We start from the raw sequence: 21,036 nt of genomic DNA on the forward strand, positions 1-21,036 counted from the left end.
ATGCTCTGTCGCAACCTCAATTACTCGCGCGTAGGTGTGAAAGAACACTTAACCACCGGCACCATATCCAGATCTCCAAGTTTCTCGCGATCATCGGCGGAGTCGTTGCGAAGTGGGCGCAAGCATGAACGGCCTCTACCGTCATCGTTCTACGCTGTCAGCACTCCTCCAACAATGGGACGAAGACCGTGCGACTTACGGCTCGCCGCTTCCAACCACGAATGATGACCCTGAGTCTGGTCGAGCCCCTATATCGACTGCAACGTTGACTAGACGGGCAGTTATTCCGCTTCTACTGTCCCTATGGTTCACACCAAGTGAGGTACGGATGGGACGCCAGTGCTGGACAGGATAGGCTTTCTGCGAGGGCATACACACCGCCAATGTCAGGATCGTGGCTCTTCTTACTGTTTCCATGCACCTGGGAGCTTGAGCCATCGCACTCCATCGTGAGGCTTGTAGCGTGGACGAAGGGACGTTTCGGAGCCAAGCTAGATATTGAGCTATCGTGGGCTGTCAAGCAGGTATTGATCTCTTCAGGGTGATTTCTTTCCATCAGCATGTTATCGGACTTAGCGTACGAACGAAAGATCCTTGCGGTGGAGAGAGACTGGGAGATGGAAAATGTCCTCAGGGGTAACCCTCTTCATCCAGTGTTGGCTGTGGATGCCTCGGAGACGAGGATACCCGACAACTTATTATAGGAGCTGCACCAGAGTCTCCACGCTCGTCCCGCGATTATGCTTCTTCCCCTTGCTGCAAGCGATCGACTAGTCCGACGAAGTCGAAGTCCGTAGCACCCATGGGGAGGGGCCTTTTGTGGGGTGCCGAGACCGGCGGTGGATCCTGTCCGCGCGAGCACGCTGGCGAGGATTTTCTTCGACTGCTCTTCGAGACTGTCGGGATTCCATTTTTTAAAAGTTGGCGAGAGAAAACGGCACACATAGATGCAACAATGCCGCGAAGGAGCACCGCACCGCCCCCCGACGATCTCTCGGACTGGAAGGGGGGTTGAATGCTCCTTCTCCGCCAAGATGTTGAATGTCTCCTCCTGACAATCAGGAGTGTTCCCGGGCTAGGGAAACGACGCACTGTGCACATGGATTTCTTACTTTTCCATGAGCGGCATTTTGCCGCCCAGCCTGCCCAACAGCAGCCACGATCGTTCCCTTCTCAACATCTGCAATTTCCTCCAGGACTCTGCGTCCGCATACGCGCCGAGGATATCCTCACCTGCCGGAAAGGCTTGAAGCAAGATACTGAGGCGCCGAGACAGGCTTAAGCATGCCTATCGCATCGAGGAGGTATGTCCGCGTCAGCGATGTACCACGCACGTCCGCCACGCGTAGCGATGGTCACAGTCCGAGCGCGAGCTTGATACGCGGCGTGCATCCACTCAGCGGGGCGGGCCAAGAAAGATGCCGTCGCACCTTTGTTGGAGTCCATGTTGGATTTGGGGCGGCCAAGACTTTTGCTCGCCTGCGTGCCTGGAAAAGGCCGAACGTCAAACCCCAACCTCGATTCGCACTCCAACCCCCTCGCCGCACACGCCGCTGAAGCATTTGGCCGCTCTGCTTGGCTAACACGCCGACCGTCTCGCCAGAAGCTTCTACGCGCGAAGCTCAAAGCGCCGAGGGGGTCACCTTGGGCCTTTCCCCCCCAGGATGAAATTGGCCACTTCTGTGGAGAAACGCCGCCAAGTGCCGCTATCTCGCCTGTTCGCGCTTCCGTGCCTGAGGATACCTCTGCAGGCCTGCTATCCGGTCACAGGACGAGTCGAGCCGACTCTGCATCCGTACTCTTCTTGGCACCTCAATCTTCTCGAGGCGGCTCTGGGCTTGGCTAACAAATTCCCGCTTTCATGCATATGCAGTTGTCGCGGCTGCGAGGCTATTCTTGTCGACTGGGAAAGCAGAATGCGGTGGGTACCGCAAGCATCCCGTCAGAAGTAGTTTCTCCACGAACTCGAACGTCGCTCCATAGCAAGCCTAGAATCTAGCGAGGGCTTCAACTGGCTGCTTACCGCTATGATCAGAAACAAACATTCTCACCATCACGGCGCGTCCCCGCTAGCCTCCCGTTCACGGAGCGTACGTGCGACATGATTTGCAGCTCAATTCGGTTTGGCCCCTCGGGTGCGACATGGTACATCCTCTCTTTCACAGGTCCAGGCTTCGGCCGCGGTCCCATGTTAGGCGCATTCCTCCTGCACATCCAGATTCGAGCACCAGGCATATCCTCCTTGGCGCGGCATCACAGAAGTTTCGAGCTAGCTCAAACGGCGGGAGAGCCTTGGCAGACCGCCTACGCGCACTGCTGTGAGAGTTCTGCCATGCTACGCTTGCATGCTCTTGGCCCGGCTTCACAGAAGTTTCAAGCTCGCCTTAAAACAGCGGGACTAGCTTGGCGGGGCTCTCCATGATGATCTTGATACTAGGGCCTCAATTTTGATATAAGATGGAGTAGAATCCACTCTTTCAGTTCTCCAGTCCGGCCACTCACTTCATTTCTCACCGATTGTACTAATCAGCCTCCTCTGTCGCCGGGCGATAGACATTTCTGTCTCTTCAAAGATCACGTCCTCGTTCATTTGAGTTCATTATTTCCAGTACCTCTTCGTCGAATCTTTAGTCGAAAGTCTATAATCCATACTCAGCCAACCGACAAGATGCTTCCTCAGCACGTTCTCCTCGCTCTCGTCGCGGCTGTCGCTGCCGTCCCGCTTAACATCAACTTGGGCGCCTACTCTCCTGCCCTGGTAGTCGGTGATGGTGAAATCTCGCTGGGATCTGCGGGATCGGCCTCGGAATTGATGGCAACTCTCGCCTCGGGCGCGGCCGAGAACGGCAACGGACAACAAGGTCAGCAACAAGAGCAACAGCAAGAGCAGCCGGAAGGCGAAGGCGAACAAGAGCAAGAACAACCCGCTGAGGAAAACGCAGCCAAACGATCACTCATCGAAACCCTCGACCACCTCCGCAAGCGCTCCCCGGAGCCCGCAAACGACCACCTCGCCGCCATGGAGGACGCCGTGGCTTGGATCAAGCGCGACATCGAGGGCTTCCGTGAGGCCTTGGGCTACGCCCGCGAGGCCCAGAAGGACCAGCCTAAGGTCGAACTCGGAACCGGCGAGGAGGGCTCTGGTGTCGGTATCATCGTCAACCCCGGTCTCAACGTCCCTGCCAACTCTGCTGCGAACGGTGCACCTGCTCAGGGCGAGAGGAAAGCGAAGCGTAGCGAGGTTGTTGCTGAGGAGTCTGAGGCACCCAAGATGACTCTCGTTGCCATCACTGAGGTCTGAAGAGCGCTGCGTTGATACCCATTCAAGAGTTCTCGCGCAAGCCGACCCACGCGTGTCTGGGGAGGCTTGGGGGCGAATCGAACAAACGTTTTCCTTTCTTTGTCGGACTTTTGGCTGTACTATGACAATATTACGGAACGCAACACGGGAGTAACTTCTACTTTATGCGAGGCGCGATTCACGGCGACTGGAGCTGGTGGTAGAAAATATAGAATTCAATGGACGTCTACGTGATCAAAACCTTTCTTCCCTCTTCCCCATCCCACATACTCTCCACTATCCTTTTCCGCCCATCCCCATTGCTTCTCTCCATTCCCTTCGCAGATTTCAAATCCTGACACATTCCGCACCTTCGCTCTACGCAACCCGCCCCACAAGACATAGTCCAGACCCACGAGTTGACGTTGCCTCTGTCCGCGCAAGCTCGAGTCAAGCTCCCGCCAAGTGTGCGCGGCGGTCTCAGCACCGTCTTATCCCTTTTGCGGCCTTGGCGGAGCCTGCGCACGTGCATCTGCCAAGCGCGGAGGGTGAAACGGAAACTTGCATAATGGGATTTCTCGGCGGAGAATGTTTCGGGAAGTGATCGACGAGGTTTGGGGGTAGATGCGCGATTTTTGGAGGGAAGGTAAGGCCCGGGAAGGTTGAAGCGTAGTTGGCATGTGAGCCCGTGTATGTGGAGGGAGAGTGCTCATGTCCTTTCAACGTCGCCTCCCAAGACAATCGATGTACAGTACAAACAAGCGTTACGGTCGCTCCCGCCGCATGGTCCCAGGTCATATTTGTCACAATGCTTAGTATGTCGGCACTTGCGTGCGTTATCACAATCGGAATCCTCAGGGGGTATGGCATTTCGCAGGATCCCGTTGGCCGGTGCGATGACACGAAGAGTGTCTGGCACGGTATCGAAACATTATGGCGTAGTCGCCTGCTGCTGGGAATTAATATGGATGAATTGGGAAGGAGCGCACGCGACCAACTTCCCCACAACACACAGAGAGAGAGAGAGAGAGAGAGTAAGTGTCTTGTGGGGAGGAGAGCCAGGAACTTAGAGACACTGCCCGGGGAATTCGACGTCCTTTGAAGGTTCAAGAGCAGTCCACGGAGGAAGAATAAGGCGTATGGTAAGGATAGTATGTATTTATTTCGCTAGGCCGGACCATAGCTCGGCGCCCGTTACTTTCGAACCGAAAGTCCCTCTCGACGGCTCGTCGCGCGATCATCAAAACCGGACTCCCGTGCTCTCAAGAACTTCGGCTGTAGACTGCAAACGTGTGAAAGGCGAGCAGTCGGATAATTCATGGTGATGCGGGGAGTCCGGAGTGGCAGCCAAGAGAGCATCAGTGCATAGGCAACGGGGGAGTAGGCTGGAAGCAGGATTCAAAAGCCCATCAGTCCTGACAAGGAGCTCTTGGCCTCATGCTGGATGAAGAGTGACTTCCAAAGGTCCTGGCTTTCGTCGTTCATCACCCAGAGGAATTCAGCCACCGCGCTCTTCTTCGCAGGGCCGGATCGAGTCCCCGCTTAGGAACGTACACAGTAGAGGGGAGCCTCAACATGCCCGCTCTTGCGACTTTTGCCGAACCTTACATTCTTACCCCATTGCCTGTGTTGTCCTTTTGGGCGGTCTCAAGGTCTGTCGGCATGCGGTCGCGCTCGTTCCGAATGCGACGCGTCCCCAGGAGACACTTCACTGCCTTGCTTCGTTCAAGGATCGAACACGCCATAAAGAGCCGTCGTAACATTTCTGTCTACAGATAGGATAGATGCTGGTTCAGACCGGCCTCTTCATCTGGCTTCGCTGTGCCCTTGTTGGGGTCCTTGACCGCATCGCGCGTTAAGACAGCATGAGAACCTAGTGAGGCCCAATCGATGCTTATACGTGGTTAATCGCGCGAAGCTATACGTATATGAAAGCCTTTTGATGTCGACGACCGATTTGAAGAAGACAGAAGAAAGCAGTGGGCGTGGTGGTGGGGAATTTTAGCCGAGGCTTAGTCAGGGGCTCGCTAGATCATCTACCCTCAAGCTCAAGCATCTGTCCTCCACGTCACCACAGTATTAGCGTTTGTAATCGATGAAGTACTCTTCTGTGCTTTTCCGCTGATGGATCCTATCTCACGCTTGTTTCTCAGTGGAGCCGTCCGGGACCCGAATCTCCACCTTCCCCGCATCTCCAATTCCAGATGACCGTGGAGGAACGACCGTGGAAACCCACCATGCATGCAAGCTTCCCCGCTTCGACGCTCTCCATCTACTCAGAAGCGCCCTTCTCCGCCCTCGAGCATCTCCACCGTCTTGCTCAACGCAGCGTGCTTCCCCGCATCACCAACAAAAATCCGGGATCGTCGGCAGCTGGTCCCCCTGGGGAATGAAAGCTCATGTGCACCGGAGATGGATGCCCGGCTTCGCCCAGCCAACTAGCATGAAAGCCCAAATGGCCCATAGACTGGAGGCGTGAGCTGGAGCTTGAGTCATCGCTTACTACTCCTTGACACTGATTCTTGGCCACTTAGGCACCACACTGCGCATAACCATATTATACATTCTCCCCCTTCAACATGTCCTCGAAACGGCTCAGCGGCAAGGTCTGCATCATCACCGGCGCTGGCAGCGGCTTTGGCGAGACGTTCGCGAAGCGCTTCGTCCAAGAAGGCGCCAAAGTCGTCATCGCGGAAATCAACCAGACCGCTGGTAAACGCGTCGAGGAAGAAATCGCGTCCTCCCACGCCGACCAAGTCCTCTTTGTCCACGCCGATGTCACAAGCAAACAATCATGGGAGGAGCTGCTGCAGAAGGTGCTGGATAAGTTTGGCACACTGGATGTTGTGTTCAACAATGCTGGAACAACATACAGGAAGAAACCGTCGCATGAAGTGACAGAAAAGGAGTGGCAGATGTTGATTGATGTCAACATGAAGAGCATATACTTGAGCACTGCGGTAGTCGTGCCATATTTCATGAATACGAAGGCTGGCATCATGCTAAATACTTCGTCCATCGGTGGGTACCATACCAAGGAAGAGTTAGTCTATTACGGCGCGAGCAAGACCTTTGTCAATATGATCACCGAGGGTCTCGCGTCCGAATATGGACCGCATGGAATCCGCGTCAACTCCATATGCCCGCTCCTCGGCTATACAGGGTTGTGAGTTGCGCTTTCCTAAAGCCCAGCAACAAGTGCTAAACTCTTTTGCAGAACCGAGGCCTTCATCGGCGCAAAGAATGATGCGGGCTTCCGTGCCCAATTCGAGGCTACAGTGCCACTTAGAAGGGGTCTGGACAACAACGATCTTGCGAATGCTGCGATCTACCTCTGCTCTGACGAAGCATCGTTTGTCACTGGCGTCAACTTGAAGATTGATGGTGGTAGTACATGTGTCTGACCGTTCTAAGGACGCCACCCTCAAATATATCATTATCATCAGTGGTTCATCAAAACTAAATTTACAGCTTAGCCTCTCGTTTCGACATCGAGCTCCAGTCCTCCTTGATCATATCGGCGCACTTCTCCCCTATGGCGTATGCAACCGCTTGAGGATGACCGTTGTTCAGCTTCGGCATGATACTGCAATCCGCAATTCTCAGGCTACTCACTCCCTTCACCCTTAGCCGCGCATCGACAACGGCTCCAGGGTCCGTATCCGGGCCCATCTTGCATGTGCCGCTCGGATGGAAGCACGTCGTCGCGTTGTCCCTCACGTACTTTTCCCACTGCCCCACCGTCGTGAAATCCGTATGTTTGTCTCCCGGTGGCCATGGGCCCCGTATGAGATCCTTTGTGCCGCTTCCTTCGAGCATTATCTCAGCACCGAGCTTACAAGCTTCGGCATATACCAAGACGTCGAGGGGATCCGATAACCAGTTATGGTGGATGATGGCATTCTCCTCTGGGTCCTTACTCGCAAGCCTGACGTATCCTCTTGATCGCGGCGAGAAACATTCGATTATATTGGCAAACGCGCTCTTTCCTGCCGGCGGCGGATTCGCGTAATGCTTCGGAGCCGCATAACGCTCGGTCGTAAAGTACTCCACATGCGGCTGATTCGGCAAGAGACCCATCGGATCTCTTCCCGTGGCCTTCAAGGACTTCCTCAGCTCCTCATTCCAAAGCCTGTGTGTCTCCAAGCGCTCATCAAGTCGCGTGAACGCAAAGGCGCCGAAATGTGAGCGAGAGAGCGTGCCAGTCCGCGACGTCCGCCACTCTTCTCGCGCTTTGTCGAACATGGGTCCTTGGAAGAGGTGGTCGGTTGTGCCTTGCTTGGCTTCGTAGAAGACGAAGACCGTGAGGTGGTCTTCGAGGTTTCTGCCTACGCCAGGACGGTCAACGCGCGGTTGCACGCCGACTTCGTATAGATCTTCTTTGGGACCGATGCCGGATAGCAGAAGCGCTTTTGGCGAGCCGTAGCTTCCCAAACTCAAAATAACTTCTTTTCGACATCGGAACGTCTTCTTCTCTTTAGCGGGTTCGTCCAGTGTCTCTACGCCTACCGCGCGTAGGTCATCGTTGAAGAGTACACGGACCACCGCGTGCTCGAAGACCACCTTCAAATTGGCATGTTTCCACTTCTTCTCAGGATCGAATCGGTCGCGCAGATACTCGCTTCCCGTCATTCGCTCGCCTTGCCACACGCTGCGCGTACAGTGTCCGCATCCATTCACAGTGGTCCCGCTCGCGAACATGTCTTCCACCAACGGCAATCCTTTATGTACAAAGCTTCGCATAACCGCATCGGTAATCGGCGCGTTCGGATGCACGCTCGTATGTATCGGTCCGCTCGTCCCATGGCTACTCCAGTCCGTATTGAATCCGGGTTCTGGGTGGAAGGTCTCGGATTTGTTGAAGTAATGCCACATGGCCTCAGCATTCCAACCTGGATTACCCATGGCCTCCCAGTCCTCGTAGTCCTGTCGCATACCGCGCACCATTAGTGTGCCGTTGACTGCTGAGGAGCCGCCCAGGAACTTGCCGCGACTAAGCTTTTGGATGCGCGACTCGGTCGAAGCATGTGGTGCGCTGAGAAGGTTCCAGTCATGAGGCCCGTCGAAGTTGAGCCACCAGCCGCCCACCATCTGGGTGTTTTCGAGGTCTACATTGTCTTTTCCGGCTTCGATCAGGAGGATGCTAAGGGACGGGTCTTCAGCAAGGCGCGCTGCGACCGCCGGGCCTGCAGTTCCTCCACCGCATATTATGAAGTCGTATTCTTCTGCTGCGACCATTGTTTCCTTCTCATCTACGGTCATGGAGTTTTCTAGGATCATTTGCGAGATGATACGAGCGTAACATCTTCTGCGGAGAAGAGCGAAACACGCGTCGGACATTTCCTCGTCCCCGCATCTCCGCCTTTTGATCATCTCCAAACTTTCCTGTCAGCATTGGAGAAGTTAGATGCTAAGATGTGAAAGTTGAAGATCTGCGTTGGAGAGGACTTCGCTCTTACGCCCGGTAGTCTATTTCCGGAGGATCGACACTCGTCGCTGCAGGGCGAACCCTCATGACACGTGCTGCAGCAGGTTAGTGCATGACGATGCTTCCGTAATATGCTACATGCGGGATGAACCAAGCTGCGATCATCTCCGGAAGTAACGGCGAGTGTGGAGAATTGCGGGGAAGTGGTCAACGCCGTACATTCCCCAGGATTGAGACTTGGACGAAATGTAAGAACCGGGAACGGCGGGATATTGATAAAGACAATAACGACTTAGATCGGGTACGGAAGGTCTTTTCCTATCCGTTGTTTTCGCACCATCATCGTTGAAGCTGAAAGGGAGTCATCATGGTCAAGCGAAATCGATATGCGACGGGCGTGTCGCTCTTTGCGGCTCTGGGTTCCATCACGGTACATATTCCGCCACCAGAAACATGAACATCATGACGCTGATAGGTGCTCAGTATGGCTATGGAGCGTCCATCATCGCGCAAACTATCGGCCAACCGCAATGGTATGAATACTTCAACCTCGCGCAAGAGGGACCGGGCCTCGCACATACGAACGTCATTACGGGCTTGATGAATGGCCTCTTTTCTACAGGCGGTGCTTTAGGAGCGCTCTTCACGGCTTGGACGACGCATGCTTTTGGAAGGCTACGAACAATTCAGTTTGCATGCGCGGTTTGCATTGTCGGCGGAAGCCTGATGACGGGCGCAGCCAACATTGCCATGTTTCAAGCGAGCAGGTTTATCATGGGATGGGGGATAGGCATGATGGTGTGCGGTGGTAAGTCATAGAGTTTACGACAATGACTGGAGAGTGAGGTGCTGACGGATTGTAGTCCCATTATATCAGTCTGAACTTGCGACGCCTACGCATCGAGGAAGACACATTGGATTTCATGGCATGGCGCTTGCGACCGGGTATGCGCTGACAGGCTTCATCGGCTTCGGCTGCTACTATGATTCTAACTCGAGCTTCCAATGGCGCTTCCCCTTCGCAGTCCAACTCATCCCTGTCCTCATTCTTCTCGCAGGAAGCGCAAAGCTACCCGAGAGCCCGCGATGGCGTGAGTCCTCTCTACCCTCTATCATTCTTCACCCCATCTTATAATCCCATCTAGTCCTCTCAAATGGCCGCAAAGAGCACGCCTGGCGCAACCTGCAACGTCTCCACGCTAACCCCGACGACCCTGACGATACTTTCGCCCGCAAGGAGTTCTACCAAATGACGCAGCAATTTCTGCTTGAGCAGCAGCGCCGTGAGCAGCTCCACATCGTCCACTGGTGGGATTTCTTCCGCCGCAAGTCCTTCCTTCACCGCGTCGCTATCGGCATGGGCTCCCAGCTCATCAACGTCGGTACCGGGAACCTTGTCGTAAATAACTACCAAGTCTCTCTATATCAACGCTTGGGCGTGAAGGGCGCGATTCCCATTCTGCTCATCGCCTTTTGGAACTGTGTTGGTATGTGGGGAAATACGACGTCCGCCTTCTTCATCATGGATAAGTACGGGCGGAAGCCCTTCTACATGCTAGGGATCGCCGGCTGCGGTGTGAGTCTTATCTTCGAAGCCGCGCTCACAAAGTACTACGTGCAGACCGGCTCCGATAATAAGGTGGGGCTGGGGTTTGGCGTGTTCTTCATTTTCCTCTATGTGGCGTTCTATAGGTAAGTCTCAGCCCAGGTGCCTGCAATTGTTGCTCGAGATACCAGGGTAGTGGTCTTTCGGGGCCTTCGCAGCAAAGCCCGATCGAGACAAAGAGCCTCCGACACAATTTGAAGAGATATACTAACTAGGAAAACAGCTCGTGCATGGACAATCAGCAATACGTCATATGTAGTGAAGTTTTCCCGATGGAGACGAGGGGTTTAGGCGTGGCGTTGAGTCTGTTTGGGCAGTTTGCAGGGACAGCGTTGTTTGTGGGGGTGGCACCCACGAGTAAGTCCATCGATTCTTACTTCGACAATATGCTAATGCAGTCTAGGTTTTGCTGCCATTGGATGGAAGTTCTATATGGTGTTTGTGTGCCTTTGCATCGTTAACGTCATTATCGTATGGCGGTTCTACCCCGAGGTAAGTAACACTCGCCTCTCCTTTCGGACTGTTGCACTCCGCCCAAGTGCGCGCGACTGACATGAAACAGACCAAAGGCCTGTCACTTGAAGAGATCGATGAGCTCTTCGGCGACCCAGTCGCTGTGCATCTCACAGATGCGAATAAGGACCAGATGGAGGAGCTTGAGCGCCAGGTCCGCGAGTTTTCGATGCCGAACGGGAGTGGTAGTGTCGAGATGCCGGACAGCGAGAGTAAGGGCATGGAAGAAGAGAACGAGCATGTTGAGAGGACTAGTTTCCAGGGGAAGAAGTAGGCAGCAGGCACTGTAGTGGGAAATAGGTGAAGGAACCCCCACAAGCACTTATTCGAAAACTTTCCTCCCACTCTACCTTTTCACCTGCTGTCCCCCGTTAGTCTACCTTGCACATTGGAATCTGCGACACGCTGCGTGCGGCAAGTAGGGCCAGGAACGCCAGGCGTATGCCTCAGTCCGGGAGGCCTACTACAAGCACTGATAATTGCGACCAAAACCGCAGTACCCTATAGCAGTGTTTTCCGGCTTGCTTACGTCTTAAATGATATTGCTGCGTGAGGCAAGAAGCGGCACAGTTGCCGAGCTAGTTCCCTATAGGCCGTTTTCTCGAACGGTCTCCATAGTGTCCTTGATGTCGACAGGGAGAGCATATCGCTCGGTAACAGACCGTTGTGGGTTTCTATCGCTGGAAAGTCCAACGCATGATATCGACTCTCATAACCGAAGAACGACGTAGTGCTCATTGGCGAAATATCACTTCAGCTTCTCCACCTTAACAAGCAAAAACATCGGCCTCTCCTTCTCGCCCCTCCACTCCGGATACATACTGACATCCTTCTTCGTCGCCATCCATTCCACAAAATCCCTTAACTCAAAACCCGCGCCAAGCAAGCCCCTCATGTACGTCGTCATCGTCCGATGATATTTTCTCACGCCGCCCAGCCAGTTCGTTTCCCTCAGCCCCTCGTCCGCGTACCAGTTCAACGGCCACACTTCGCTCCCGTCCGGCAATTTCTGGAGCGCCGGATTTGAAGGCGCGGTGTATATGGGATGCTCGGCTGAGAAGACGAAGCGGCCGCCTGGCTTAAGGGAGTCGTGGATTTGGGCGAGGAGGCGCGTGAAGGAGGCGTTAGGGAGATAATGCAGCGCTAGACTGGAATATACCAAGTCATACGTATTGCTTTCCAACTCGATATCGTTGAGATCTGCCACGCGATACTGGATCCTGTCCTGCAGCTCTTGCGCAGTTAGCTCCTCTGCTTTTGCGATCATCTTGGTTGAGATATCTGCGGCTTGGACTGAGGTTGCGCCGCTTTCGATCGCGTAGCGCGCGAACCATCCTAGCCCGCATGCAAGATCTAGGACTTTTTGATTGCGGACTTCGCCGACCATTTCGCGGAGCGTGGGCCATTCTGGGGCGCCGTCGTGGCCGAATTGCTGCCGTGGGAGTCCGAGGTAGTTGGCGAAGAAGTCGGGACGGTCGTAGAGCGGTATGCTTTGCGCCATAGTACCAATATTAATCTATAGGAAGTCGGGGCCCGCGTAGAGAATTGCGGTTTAGGTTGTGGGTGGGCGGAGATGTGATGATAAGATGCAGGCTGGGTGAGAAAACTAGAGGCGGGGAAGTTCGCATCACGCTAAACTGTATGCGGGTATGGGGTTCGCATGGGCGGAACACCATATATATGGCGAAGCCTTTGATCAGAGAGGATAAATTCGGGTCTCTGTTCTCACAAACTGATAACAGCTCCAATGTCCACCTACAACGTCCCCAACGGATACACACTCGCGACATTTCCCGCATCCGGCCGCACTATCGGCACTTCCTCATACGCGCCCACCTCCACACTCTCCATCGCCCACACCGGTGGCCTCCTCACATGCGTCAACATCTCAATCTGATACCCGATCCCTAGCAGCTTCTCCTCGCTCCACGGCCGCCCCAAAATCTCCATCCCAATCGGGACGCCAACGGGCGCCTCCTCGCTCGGCTCGCTAAAACCCGCTGGAACAGTGACTACGGGACTACCTGTAAGCGCCGCGAGAATCCCATTCCGACCAGATTGCGACGGCGATCCGATTTTCACGACGAGGTTCTTTTGCTCGGGGTAGATGAGTGCGTCAAGGTTGTTGGAGATGAATGTGGATTGGAGTGCGAGGGTGAGGTTGCGGATCCCGGTCATGCGGTCGTTGTATGTTGCGTTTGCTGTTGAGGAGACTAGAGCAGTGTTTACGTATTCGTACTGCGCTGGTATGACAAGGAACTCTCCTTCTGAACCGTTCCCTGCTTTTAGACTATACAGTTCGTTCAGCGTGTGTGGATGTTCGCCGGACAACGAAGGGCGCTGCAGGTACTGGTCCATGAGCTCGCGGTACTCGAACCGCTGGACATCGTAGGCCGCTTGGATGGCGGTCGCGTTGTAGATACTTTCGTTGATAGGGACCAGAGTTGCGCCTGCGGACTCTAGCTTCTGCATGAAAGAGTCCATGGCGTCGCTGACGGGGGTGACTTCTGGAGAAGCGGTTCGGTTGAAGAAACCGTTTAGCACACCTAATCGGGCGCCTTTGAGCGTGCTAGTAGATAGGGAGGCGGCGTAGTCGACGTTACGGTTTGCGGAGGGAACAAGTGCCGTTGCGTTATCAGCAACGTCGTAGCCAGTAGTTGCCATGACAGTCAGAGCAACGGCTACGTCCTTAATAGAACGAGCGATGGGGCCAATAACGTCGTGCGTGTAAGAGATGGGAATAATGCCGGTCCTCGTGATCAAACCGCGTGTAGGCCGAATGCTAAACAGTGAGTTTGCGGACGCCGGACTCCTCAACGAATTCACAGTATCCGTCCCGGTTCCGAAAACACAGAACGAAGACGCTACTGCTGCGCCAGTTCCTCCTGAGCTTCCACCCGGCGTACGAGTAGCATCATACGGGTTAATCGTCTGCCCACCCAAAGAAGACACACTGAGTCCCTCCAATGCCAGCTCGTGCAAATTCGCCTTCCCCAGGATAATTGCGCCAGCATTCTTGAATGCAACGACGCTCGGCGCGTCCTCCGTCGGCCTGGAGTCGTTCAAAGCTAGATTTCCACCCGTGGTTGGCATATCCGCAGTGTCATAATTATCCTTGAGCAGGATGGGGACACAGAACAATGGCCCTGTAGCGTTTCCAGCAGCAAGAGATTCGTCCAGGGAATCCGCTATTGCGAGAGCGTTGGGATTGAGCGTGATGACAGCATTGGTGCGGCTGTTGAACGCCTCGATGCGTGCGATGAAGGAGGAGGCAACTTCTCGGCACGTTGAAAGGCCAGAATAAACAGCATGGTGAACGGAATCTATCGTAGCTTCGCGAGCGTCGAAGGGCATAGTCTGCCCCGTAACACTCCGACTGAGGAGTAGCCCTGCGGTCAGCGCAACCGAAAAGACGTGTACCATCCTGAAGACCTTCGGTTAACAAACAGCTAAAAAGGAAACGAGCATGCTGCCATTACCACTGCGCTCGGGAGCTGTCTTATACTTAATCCGACCCGCGGAAGTGTCTGCCATCCTTAACGAGCCGCTGCTGACATGGCGATAACCTTTGATTCCGAAGGCTTCTTGGTCAGCTCTGTTGATAATGATCATGGTGTTGTTGGAGCTTATCACGGATCATGGCGTGCCATTTATGCCGATTATCGGCATGACGTTCAGCGCCAAGACTGTTTAGCACCTGCCTGTTATGACTTAGATCGATTTAATCTGACTAACATTCGGGAGCTAGTGCTAGTTCCGAGATGCCAACTACCGATGAGCCGATGCACGGTGAATTCCACAGGTAAACGAGTACCCATGTATGATAGTGTCCCTCCCGGCAGATGTCGCGATGACGAGGTTAATCACCAGCTCTTCGGACCGAACGTCTCACCCTCTTTTACGCTTTTACGTATCGCAGTATTCAAGTAATCCTATACAGTTAGTGTCCTCTTCCCTACTTCTAAATGGATTCAGGTGGCTTACCGTAGTCTCAAAAGGTTTGATATTTCCCCACCACTGCGGTACCGGATACTCTTTGAACGTAACCGCGAAGAAAATCACGATAGTCGACAAAATCAATCCGGAGTCGAGGCCAGCCGCCGTGATATAGTTGTACTTGTGCCACCAGCCATGCCATTTGCGCATGATCCAGTAGTTGAAGACTAAGCCAAAGATGGCCCACGAAGAGAAGCTCAATGGCGTCGCAGGCGGTAGCCAGGCCATTGCGCCGAGCATGACGGGTGCGTTCAAGTATCGGAGTGGAGACTTGGGCGCAGCTCGGATGAGGAAGAAGAAGATAACTGGGAGGGCAGCGCCGATAAGCCCTGAGATGGTAGTACTATTAGCAGAGCCCTCGTTTGCCTTTATCCACCGAGGCACGCTAGGCTGCATGATGTGTTGGATTGACTTACAATACCAGTGTATCGTCCAATAGATAGATCCCGGCCCAAACATGCGCTGAGGCCCAATAACACCCCATGTAATGCTGCTTGAGAAGAACGCACGTCCGTTAGGGCACGTAAACCTTCCCGGTTGAAGACGATCACAGACGCCGTCGATATTACCTAAAGTCCAATTCATTACCGCAATCTGCACAAAGCTCGCCCATAAGGTAGCGACGACTTGTGCTGAAAACGCCGTCTTGGGCGGAACTTTCATGTAGTGGGCCAGTTTCAAGTCCCCGGAGAAGAGCTGTGCCTGCCCAAGTGTAATGGTGCTGTAGACCTTGAAGATCATGACGCCGATGGGCTTTCCGGGGATCATGTAGCCAGCTAGGAACGGGGAGATGACGTTGAGTGAGAGCATGATGTTTGTAATTCCATAGATCATGCAGGTCGGAATGGTGAAGACCAAGGCAACGATCAAAGAGACGAAGTATGCCCACCACGGTAGCTGCGATTCGTATGATAGAATAGTCGCGAGCCCGAAGATGACTGATACGAGCAACAGGATACCGTACCACCAGTCCGGACAGGGGGCGTACTTGGCCATCAACTTCATGTGGATATCGGGCTCCTGGTTGCGCGCTGCCTTGAATCGGTACCAAATCTCCTTGCGATGGAAGACGATGGCGTGGACTATTGCGGCTGTTAGGGCTGCAAAGCTGAGCCCATAGTTCAGCGCGAATGTTGGGGCCAAGAACATCGGGGAATAAGTTTTGTATTTGGCGAGATCGAACGAAAAATTAGGGCCAAGGATTCGCGAGACGTTGTATGCACTTTGAGTATTATCGAAAGTTTGGGAGGTATTGATCGGGAGGTAGTCGGAATACCAGGAACCTGTGAAGGACACGCCGATGGTGGTAATGATCACGAAGATGATCAAGCCGATGAGCGTATTAAAGTGCGCATGCGCTGGTGCAAGCAGAGGGTCCTGTAAGTAGCTTGAGACGTAGGTCCAGTCGAAGGTCAGCGGGATTAGGGACAGGCCGGTGTAGCCGCCGAAAAGCTGGTTCAATACAATATTGTTGGGCTTAATCCTAGCGCAGAATCAGAACTTCTGCACGGCTGGGTTGGAGCGTAACCTCACTCACCAAGTGATGAACGCGAAAACGCTCAAGCCTTGCCATAGGACGCCGGGCAACCAATAGTAGAGGAACATCCCTCCCATGACGTAACAGAAGAAGCGTGTCCGCGATACACGCCATCCGTTTACGCTTGGCTCAGTTTGGCTGTTGTCATGCAAGGCGGTCAAGAGTGCAGCATTCGAAAACTGATTAGGCCAGAGAAGAGCAGCAGGCCATACCTAGCAACTGAATCAGCGATGAAATTTTGCACACGTGATATTATATCCTCCTACTAAGAAGCGGCGAAAGAGCCCGGCAATTGCAATTCCAATCACTTGGCTGCTTAAAGTAAAGAGCAACTGGAAACCCCACGACATGGGCAGGTTGTAAAAGGGCCTTCCAAGCAGAGCCAGAAGGGCATCTGTGGAATAGGCGTAGTTGATGGATATGCCGGCCATGATCTATCACGTTCAGTACCAGGCTGCAGGGCCAAGAAAGAAACCTACAGTGATGACCGCATGTTCCTTGATATTGAATGGACCAGTGTTGAAGGTCCAGCTTAGACCAAACGTCCTGAACCGTCTCGTTGGCATTACTTTGGCCCAGACCACACCGCACGGGTAGACTAGACTGACGGGTTCAGCAGCAATCTATAATCGAACCCAGGTCGACCTACAGAAGGACCACAATGTTCGGAAAGTTGATCGCCGGACTCCGCATTGACAAAAACATGTTAACACCGGAAGCGAGGGTCACGAAGAGCATGCCGAGAACCCATGCTCGCACAGTGTTGGCGGGCTCTCCACCATCGGTGTTCTTGACCGCGGCTCGGACCTCCTGATAAGGCGAGTCTTCAACGAAATCTGCCTGCGCTTTTCTGACGGCTTCTGGATCTCCGTCGCGTGTGGCGGCGAGCAATTCATCAACTTTCTCTTGGGGCAAGTTCGGGTCCCACTGGTGCGTCTTTTCGGTGAGGACTCCAGGGCTGGTCTCAATTGACGTGCTGTACGTCCCCTTCTCACCTAAAGGATCGCTCATGTTGGCGCCGTGTTGGTGATCGTATTCGAGGGGGGTTTCCTGTGGCGAATCTGGTGCGACTTCTTCGGTGGAGGGAGGCGCTTGAGCAGCGGCCTCTGGTTTCTCGCGATATTCGGTCACCGCGCCACTATTGCGCTGGAATCTCAATTGCGAACGCAGAATCGAGTTGATGAGGTCGGGTGTTCAGGCTCGGCAATAAATGAGCCGTGATAACCAACGTTAATCCACCGGCAGAGGTGCGCTTAGCCGAAAGAGGGAGGAAGTACTCAATGTAACCACACGCCAGGGTTCGTGTGATGATCCCAGCCTCGCGATAACACCAGGCCCCGCGCTTGTGCCTCCATTCGTATGATAAAGGACCTACCCCGCCCAACAACGGCATCATTCCCGGCGGAGATATTGCCCGCTCCAGCACCGACGATAGAGCCATGGAGAGCCCGACGCATCGCCTCGGGCTATCGCTCCAGCAGAGGAGGGGAGTGGGATAAAGCGTGTGTCGAAGCTGGCAAGATAATGAAGCAGATAAGGAAGTATAGAACGTGGTAGAAAGAAGTTGGTGATACGAGCATAGCATTCAGGGTAGGATACTTATCTAGACACTAACACTTACAGAGCACTGCGCCGCAGACAAGCAGCAGCCGCCGACCGCTGAGCTGCCTCGCCACTCAGTGTATGGAAATATCTGTAAAAATCGTGCCACGCGTTGCGCCATCGCATATCACCTATCTGCTTATCATCGACTCGCGATCGAGCTGAAAAGTACTGTCCTGCAGTGAAGCGACGGAAAGTCGCCGTCCGGCGTTCACACCCGCTCCTAGGACGAGGCATGCGCGCTGGGGGCCGACGCAGCTTCGGGAGACCAAAGACATGTACTTTATACGGCGCTTTTCGGCGAAAGAACATCGATTATCCTGTGGTCAACTCGAGGAGGCGGCAGGGGAGAGGACACGCATCGATAAAGCAACAGGGAGCCGAACGTAGACTGCTTCGGTTAGCGAGATGGTTCGTGGAGAAGAGGTCTTCTTACCACACGAACGATATGAGCACTTGCAACAGTCCGAAGGCTTACAACGGCCGCAGACATGTCTTCGTCTTCGTGTACTGGAGTTGTCGACGTCGTCATTCAGCCGCAGGGCGCTCCTCAGACTACCGCCCGCCCAGCGTGCACGGACCGCCACTTATGTAATCGTCGAATATGACCTCAACCTCGACCGTCCTGCCCCGACCGCTCCGCAACCGCCATTGCCACGCCGCATTGATCAGTCTCAGGCCGTCTGCCACATTCCGCACCGGAAGACGACCCTACCGAGCGCAGAAACACCCCGGATCTACCTCGGCGCGACTCAATCGCGCATGAAACTCACGATGCGACACGAATCGAGACTGGACGTCCCGAAGAGGAAAGAACGAAACTCCAGCGAGAACCAATGCTAACCCGGAACTGCTTCGCGATGCCGAAACAGCCGACTCAGCTTGGATCCCTCGGCTCGCATTTGCTTCATTGTGTCAAAACCGCCAGCCAAACCTTGTTTCCTGGGGACGTTCAGAGCCCGACCTGGCATGGTCGAAATTCTGTCCCCAGCCACAGGGCACAGTTCCGGAGCACGCCCACCTCACACTAGAGAAACAGCTAGGTGGTGTTCGCAATATACTCGCCATCAACCATCTTCTCATCACGCGAAATGGGACTTAGCAGCCAAGTTATCAAATGGACCTAGTCCATGGCTTACTCATTCTAGCCTTTCCTTCCGCCATCACATTTTCGAATTATTTTCAGAGTCTCTGTTTTCTTCTCTCCTTCGCTGTTTCACCAGCCACATACGCATGATTTGAGTTGACCGCCAAGCTTCCCCGATCTGCGGGCAGTTGAAGCTTAGGCATCTCCCATATCAGATGGACCTGCTATGGAGGTAGCCCCGCATTTCCTCAGTAAAACACTTCTCCCATCTATCTTTAGTTTCATTCCGTCTCGGCTATCCATTCCTTGGCTGCTCTTCTACTCTCACAGTTTCATCGCAGGTGCCATTCGAGTCACATGGCCCGTCACCGTCGGCAAACACGGTCCCTCCATGCTTGAGATGTGTCAACACACCGTGCGAAACAGTTAAACGCATGTTTCCGCCTTCTATTCTTGCCTCAATCATGTTTCGTCGCGCACCGAGGAGGTTTAAAACATGCTGCCAAGCCCACTGCTCTGACCATCTACGAGACCTGGAAGCCTGATCAGGAAATTTTTCATCTCTTGGCCAAAACGGAGTCCAGTCACCAATTCGGAATCCGGTCGGCCGTGCATGAACAACGAATCGCTGCATGCTTGAAGGCTTCCGGTCCTCGGTTTTCAGAAGATGTCGACATGTATAAATGATGGGACGGATACCCAGGAATGAAGGCCATCAGCACTCAAGGTTCCCATCCAGCCTCTACAGTAATCACTACTTCCCTTCATTCTAATACTTGTCTATTCATTTAATTTTTACTCTGACCGGTTCAGAAATGTACTTCTCTAAGTCCACCATCGTTTCTTTCGGCCTTTTGGCCACCAGCCAGCTTGTGGCAGGCCACAGCGCTATCACCGGAGCCACAGGTGATATGGGCGGTGCCGGATCCGCTATTGGAGGTAAGTCTTGCCAACTCCGATCCTGATATCCTCGGGTGGATCTTGGACTTGTTCCTTCCATAGAGACACACTCTGCTCATTTTCTCCAACACAATATGCTCACAATCAACAGTTGACCCCAACACACCCCGTGATGGCACGAGGCGCAACCCCTTCCAGCAGGACGCCACCCGCTTCCGAGGTGACGCTGCGGACACCTGCGGCGAGACCCTTGGCGGAGGCACCAACGATGTCGAGGCCGGCACCGCACAGGTCATGCAGCTCAACGGCCAGACGCTCCCTCAGGTCTCTGCGGGCGGCCAGCTCATGATGACGCTCCACCAGGTCAACGGTGACGGCGCTGGCCCATACACCTGCATGATGGATGCGTCCGGCACTGGCCAGAGCTTCGACACCATGCTTCAGGTCACCCAGAACGTTGACGGCAATGCTCGTGGCCGCAACAACGACCAACAGATGCAGGACCTGCCTCTGAACGTCGCTATCCCGGCTGACGCCGCTTGCACCGGTACGGTTGCGGGCCAGAGTAACGTCTGCATGGTCAAGTGCATGAACCCCGCTCGTGCTGGTCCCTTCGGTGGATGTGTCCCCGTCCAGATGGCGGGTGCGGGTAACGCCACCGCCGCAGCTGGTTAGTTTTTTCTTGCCCCACGATCATGTCCACGCTCACACATCATAGGTGCTGGTGCCGCAGGCGCTGCTCAGCCTGCTGCCGCACAACCTGCTGCCGGTTAGTGAGATACTTACCTTCACTCTGAAACTTGGCTAACATGATCTTAGCTGGTGCCGCAGGCGCTGCTGCCCCTGCCGCTGCCGGAACGGCTGGAACTGCTGGAACGGCTGGAACGGCTGGAACTGCTGGAACTGCTGGAACTGCTCCTGCTGGTTAGTGAATACTCAACTTCATCCAAGATTCTGCTAACCTCACCCTAGCTGGTACTGCCGGAACTGCGGGCACTGTTGGAACTGCTGGTACTGCTGGTACTGCTGGTACTGCTGGTACTGCTGGTACTGCTGGTACTGCTGGTACTGCTGGTACTGCTGGTAC

General features: G+C 54.2%; 10 protein-coding genes across 10 annotated transcripts in view; 5 read left to right on the forward strand and 5 right to left on the reverse strand.

Moving 5' to 3' along the window:
• Positions 1-650: 650 nt before the first annotated feature.
• Positions 651-1,273, reverse strand: BU26DRAFT_273654 (uncharacterized protein). Its single transcript, XM_033821405.1, has one exon. The coding sequence runs from the start codon at positions 1,099-1,101 to the stop codon at positions 739-741; it is 363 nt and encodes a 120-aa protein (XP_033685928.1). The 5' UTR covers positions 1,102-1,273; the 3' UTR covers positions 651-738.
• Positions 1,274-1,974, forward strand: BU26DRAFT_273655 (uncharacterized protein). The gene has a single exon (XM_033821406.1). The coding sequence runs from the start codon at positions 1,445-1,447 to the stop codon at positions 1,844-1,846; it is 402 nt and encodes a 133-aa protein (XP_033685929.1). The 5' UTR covers positions 1,274-1,444; the 3' UTR covers positions 1,847-1,974.
• Positions 1,975-2,545: 571 nt separating this feature from the next.
• On the forward strand, positions 2,546-3,541 carry BU26DRAFT_273657 (uncharacterized protein). Its single transcript, XM_033821407.1, has one exon. The coding sequence runs from the start codon at positions 2,669-2,671 to the stop codon at positions 3,299-3,301; it is 633 nt and encodes a 210-aa protein (XP_033685930.1). The 5' UTR covers positions 2,546-2,668; the 3' UTR covers positions 3,302-3,541.
• A 2,225-nt stretch (positions 3,542-5,766) lies between these two features.
• BU26DRAFT_273674 (putative alcohol dehydrogenase) lies at positions 5,767-6,715 on the forward strand. The gene is made up of 2 exons (XM_033821408.1): positions 5,767-6,446; positions 6,498-6,715. The coding sequence occupies exons 1-2, from the start codon at positions 5,860-5,862 to the stop codon at positions 6,682-6,684; spliced, it is 774 nt and encodes a 257-aa protein (XP_033685931.1). The 5' UTR covers positions 5,767-5,859; the 3' UTR covers positions 6,685-6,715.
• Positions 6,716-6,745: 30 nt separating this feature from the next.
• Positions 6,746-8,542, reverse strand: BU26DRAFT_562891 (GMC oxidoreductase; the record flags this gene model as incomplete). The annotated part of the gene is made up of 1 exon (XM_033833082.1): positions 6,746-8,542. The coding sequence occupies one exon, from the start codon at positions 8,540-8,542 to the stop codon at positions 6,746-6,748; it is 1,797 nt and encodes a 598-aa protein (XP_033685932.1).
• A 533-nt stretch (positions 8,543-9,075) lies between these two features.
• Positions 9,076-11,101, forward strand: BU26DRAFT_529997 (general substrate transporter; the record flags this gene model as incomplete). Its single annotated transcript, XM_033830931.1, has 7 exons — positions 9,076-9,138; positions 9,192-9,516; positions 9,572-9,799; positions 9,854-10,400; positions 10,538-10,671; positions 10,718-10,806; positions 10,877-11,101. 7 exons carry the CDS (start codon positions 9,076-9,078, stop codon positions 11,099-11,101), a joined length of 1,611 nt encoding a protein of 536 aa, XP_033685933.1.
• A 356-nt stretch (positions 11,102-11,457) lies between these two features.
• BU26DRAFT_603449 (methyltransferase type 11) lies at positions 11,458-12,390 on the reverse strand. The gene has a single exon (XM_033835424.1). It carries the CDS (start codon positions 12,326-12,328, stop codon positions 11,576-11,578), a length of 753 nt encoding a protein of 250 aa, XP_033685934.1. The 5' UTR covers positions 12,329-12,390; the 3' UTR covers positions 11,458-11,575.
• A 142-nt stretch (positions 12,391-12,532) lies between these two features.
• On the reverse strand, positions 12,533-14,428 carry BU26DRAFT_517710 (amidase signature enzyme). Its single transcript, XM_033828638.1, has 2 exons — positions 14,307-14,428; positions 12,533-14,251 (listed from the first exon to the last, which is right to left on the reverse strand). Exon 2 carries the CDS (start codon positions 14,179-14,181, stop codon positions 12,583-12,585), a length of 1,599 nt encoding a protein of 532 aa, XP_033685935.1. The 5' UTR covers positions 14,182-14,251; positions 14,307-14,428; the 3' UTR covers positions 12,533-12,582.
• Positions 14,429-14,690: 262 nt separating this feature from the next.
• Positions 14,691-17,371, reverse strand: BU26DRAFT_562895 (OPT family small oligopeptide transporter; the record flags this gene model as incomplete). The annotated part of the gene is made up of 7 exons (XM_033833083.1): positions 14,691-14,759; positions 14,812-15,152; positions 15,240-16,306; positions 16,361-16,572; positions 16,627-16,794; positions 16,840-16,963; positions 17,010-17,371. 7 exons carry the CDS (start codon positions 17,369-17,371, stop codon positions 14,691-14,693), a joined length of 2,343 nt encoding a protein of 780 aa, XP_033685936.1.
• Positions 17,372-19,864: 2,493 nt separating this feature from the next.
• The window catches only part of BU26DRAFT_530000 (uncharacterized protein), a gene marked incomplete at both ends in the record, with an annotated part of 1,661 nt that continues 489 nt past the window's right edge, over positions 19,865-21,036 (forward strand). The window contains 4 exons of the mRNA XM_033830932.1: positions 19,865-19,988; positions 20,101-20,619; positions 20,668-20,718; positions 20,922-21,032. Coding sequence (XP_033685937.1) covers positions 19,865-19,988; positions 20,101-20,619; positions 20,668-20,718; positions 20,922-21,032 — 805 coding nt within the window. The remainder of the gene's footprint in view (positions 19,989-20,100; positions 20,620-20,667; positions 20,719-20,921; positions 21,033-21,036) is intronic.

Source organism: Trematosphaeria pertusa (genome assembly GCF_010094035.1).
Source record: "Trematosphaeria pertusa strain CBS 122368 unplaced genomic scaffold BU26scaffold_5, whole genome shotgun sequence".
NCBI classification, from domain to species: domain Eukaryota; kingdom Fungi; phylum Ascomycota; class Dothideomycetes; order Pleosporales; family Trematosphaeriaceae; genus Trematosphaeria; species Trematosphaeria pertusa.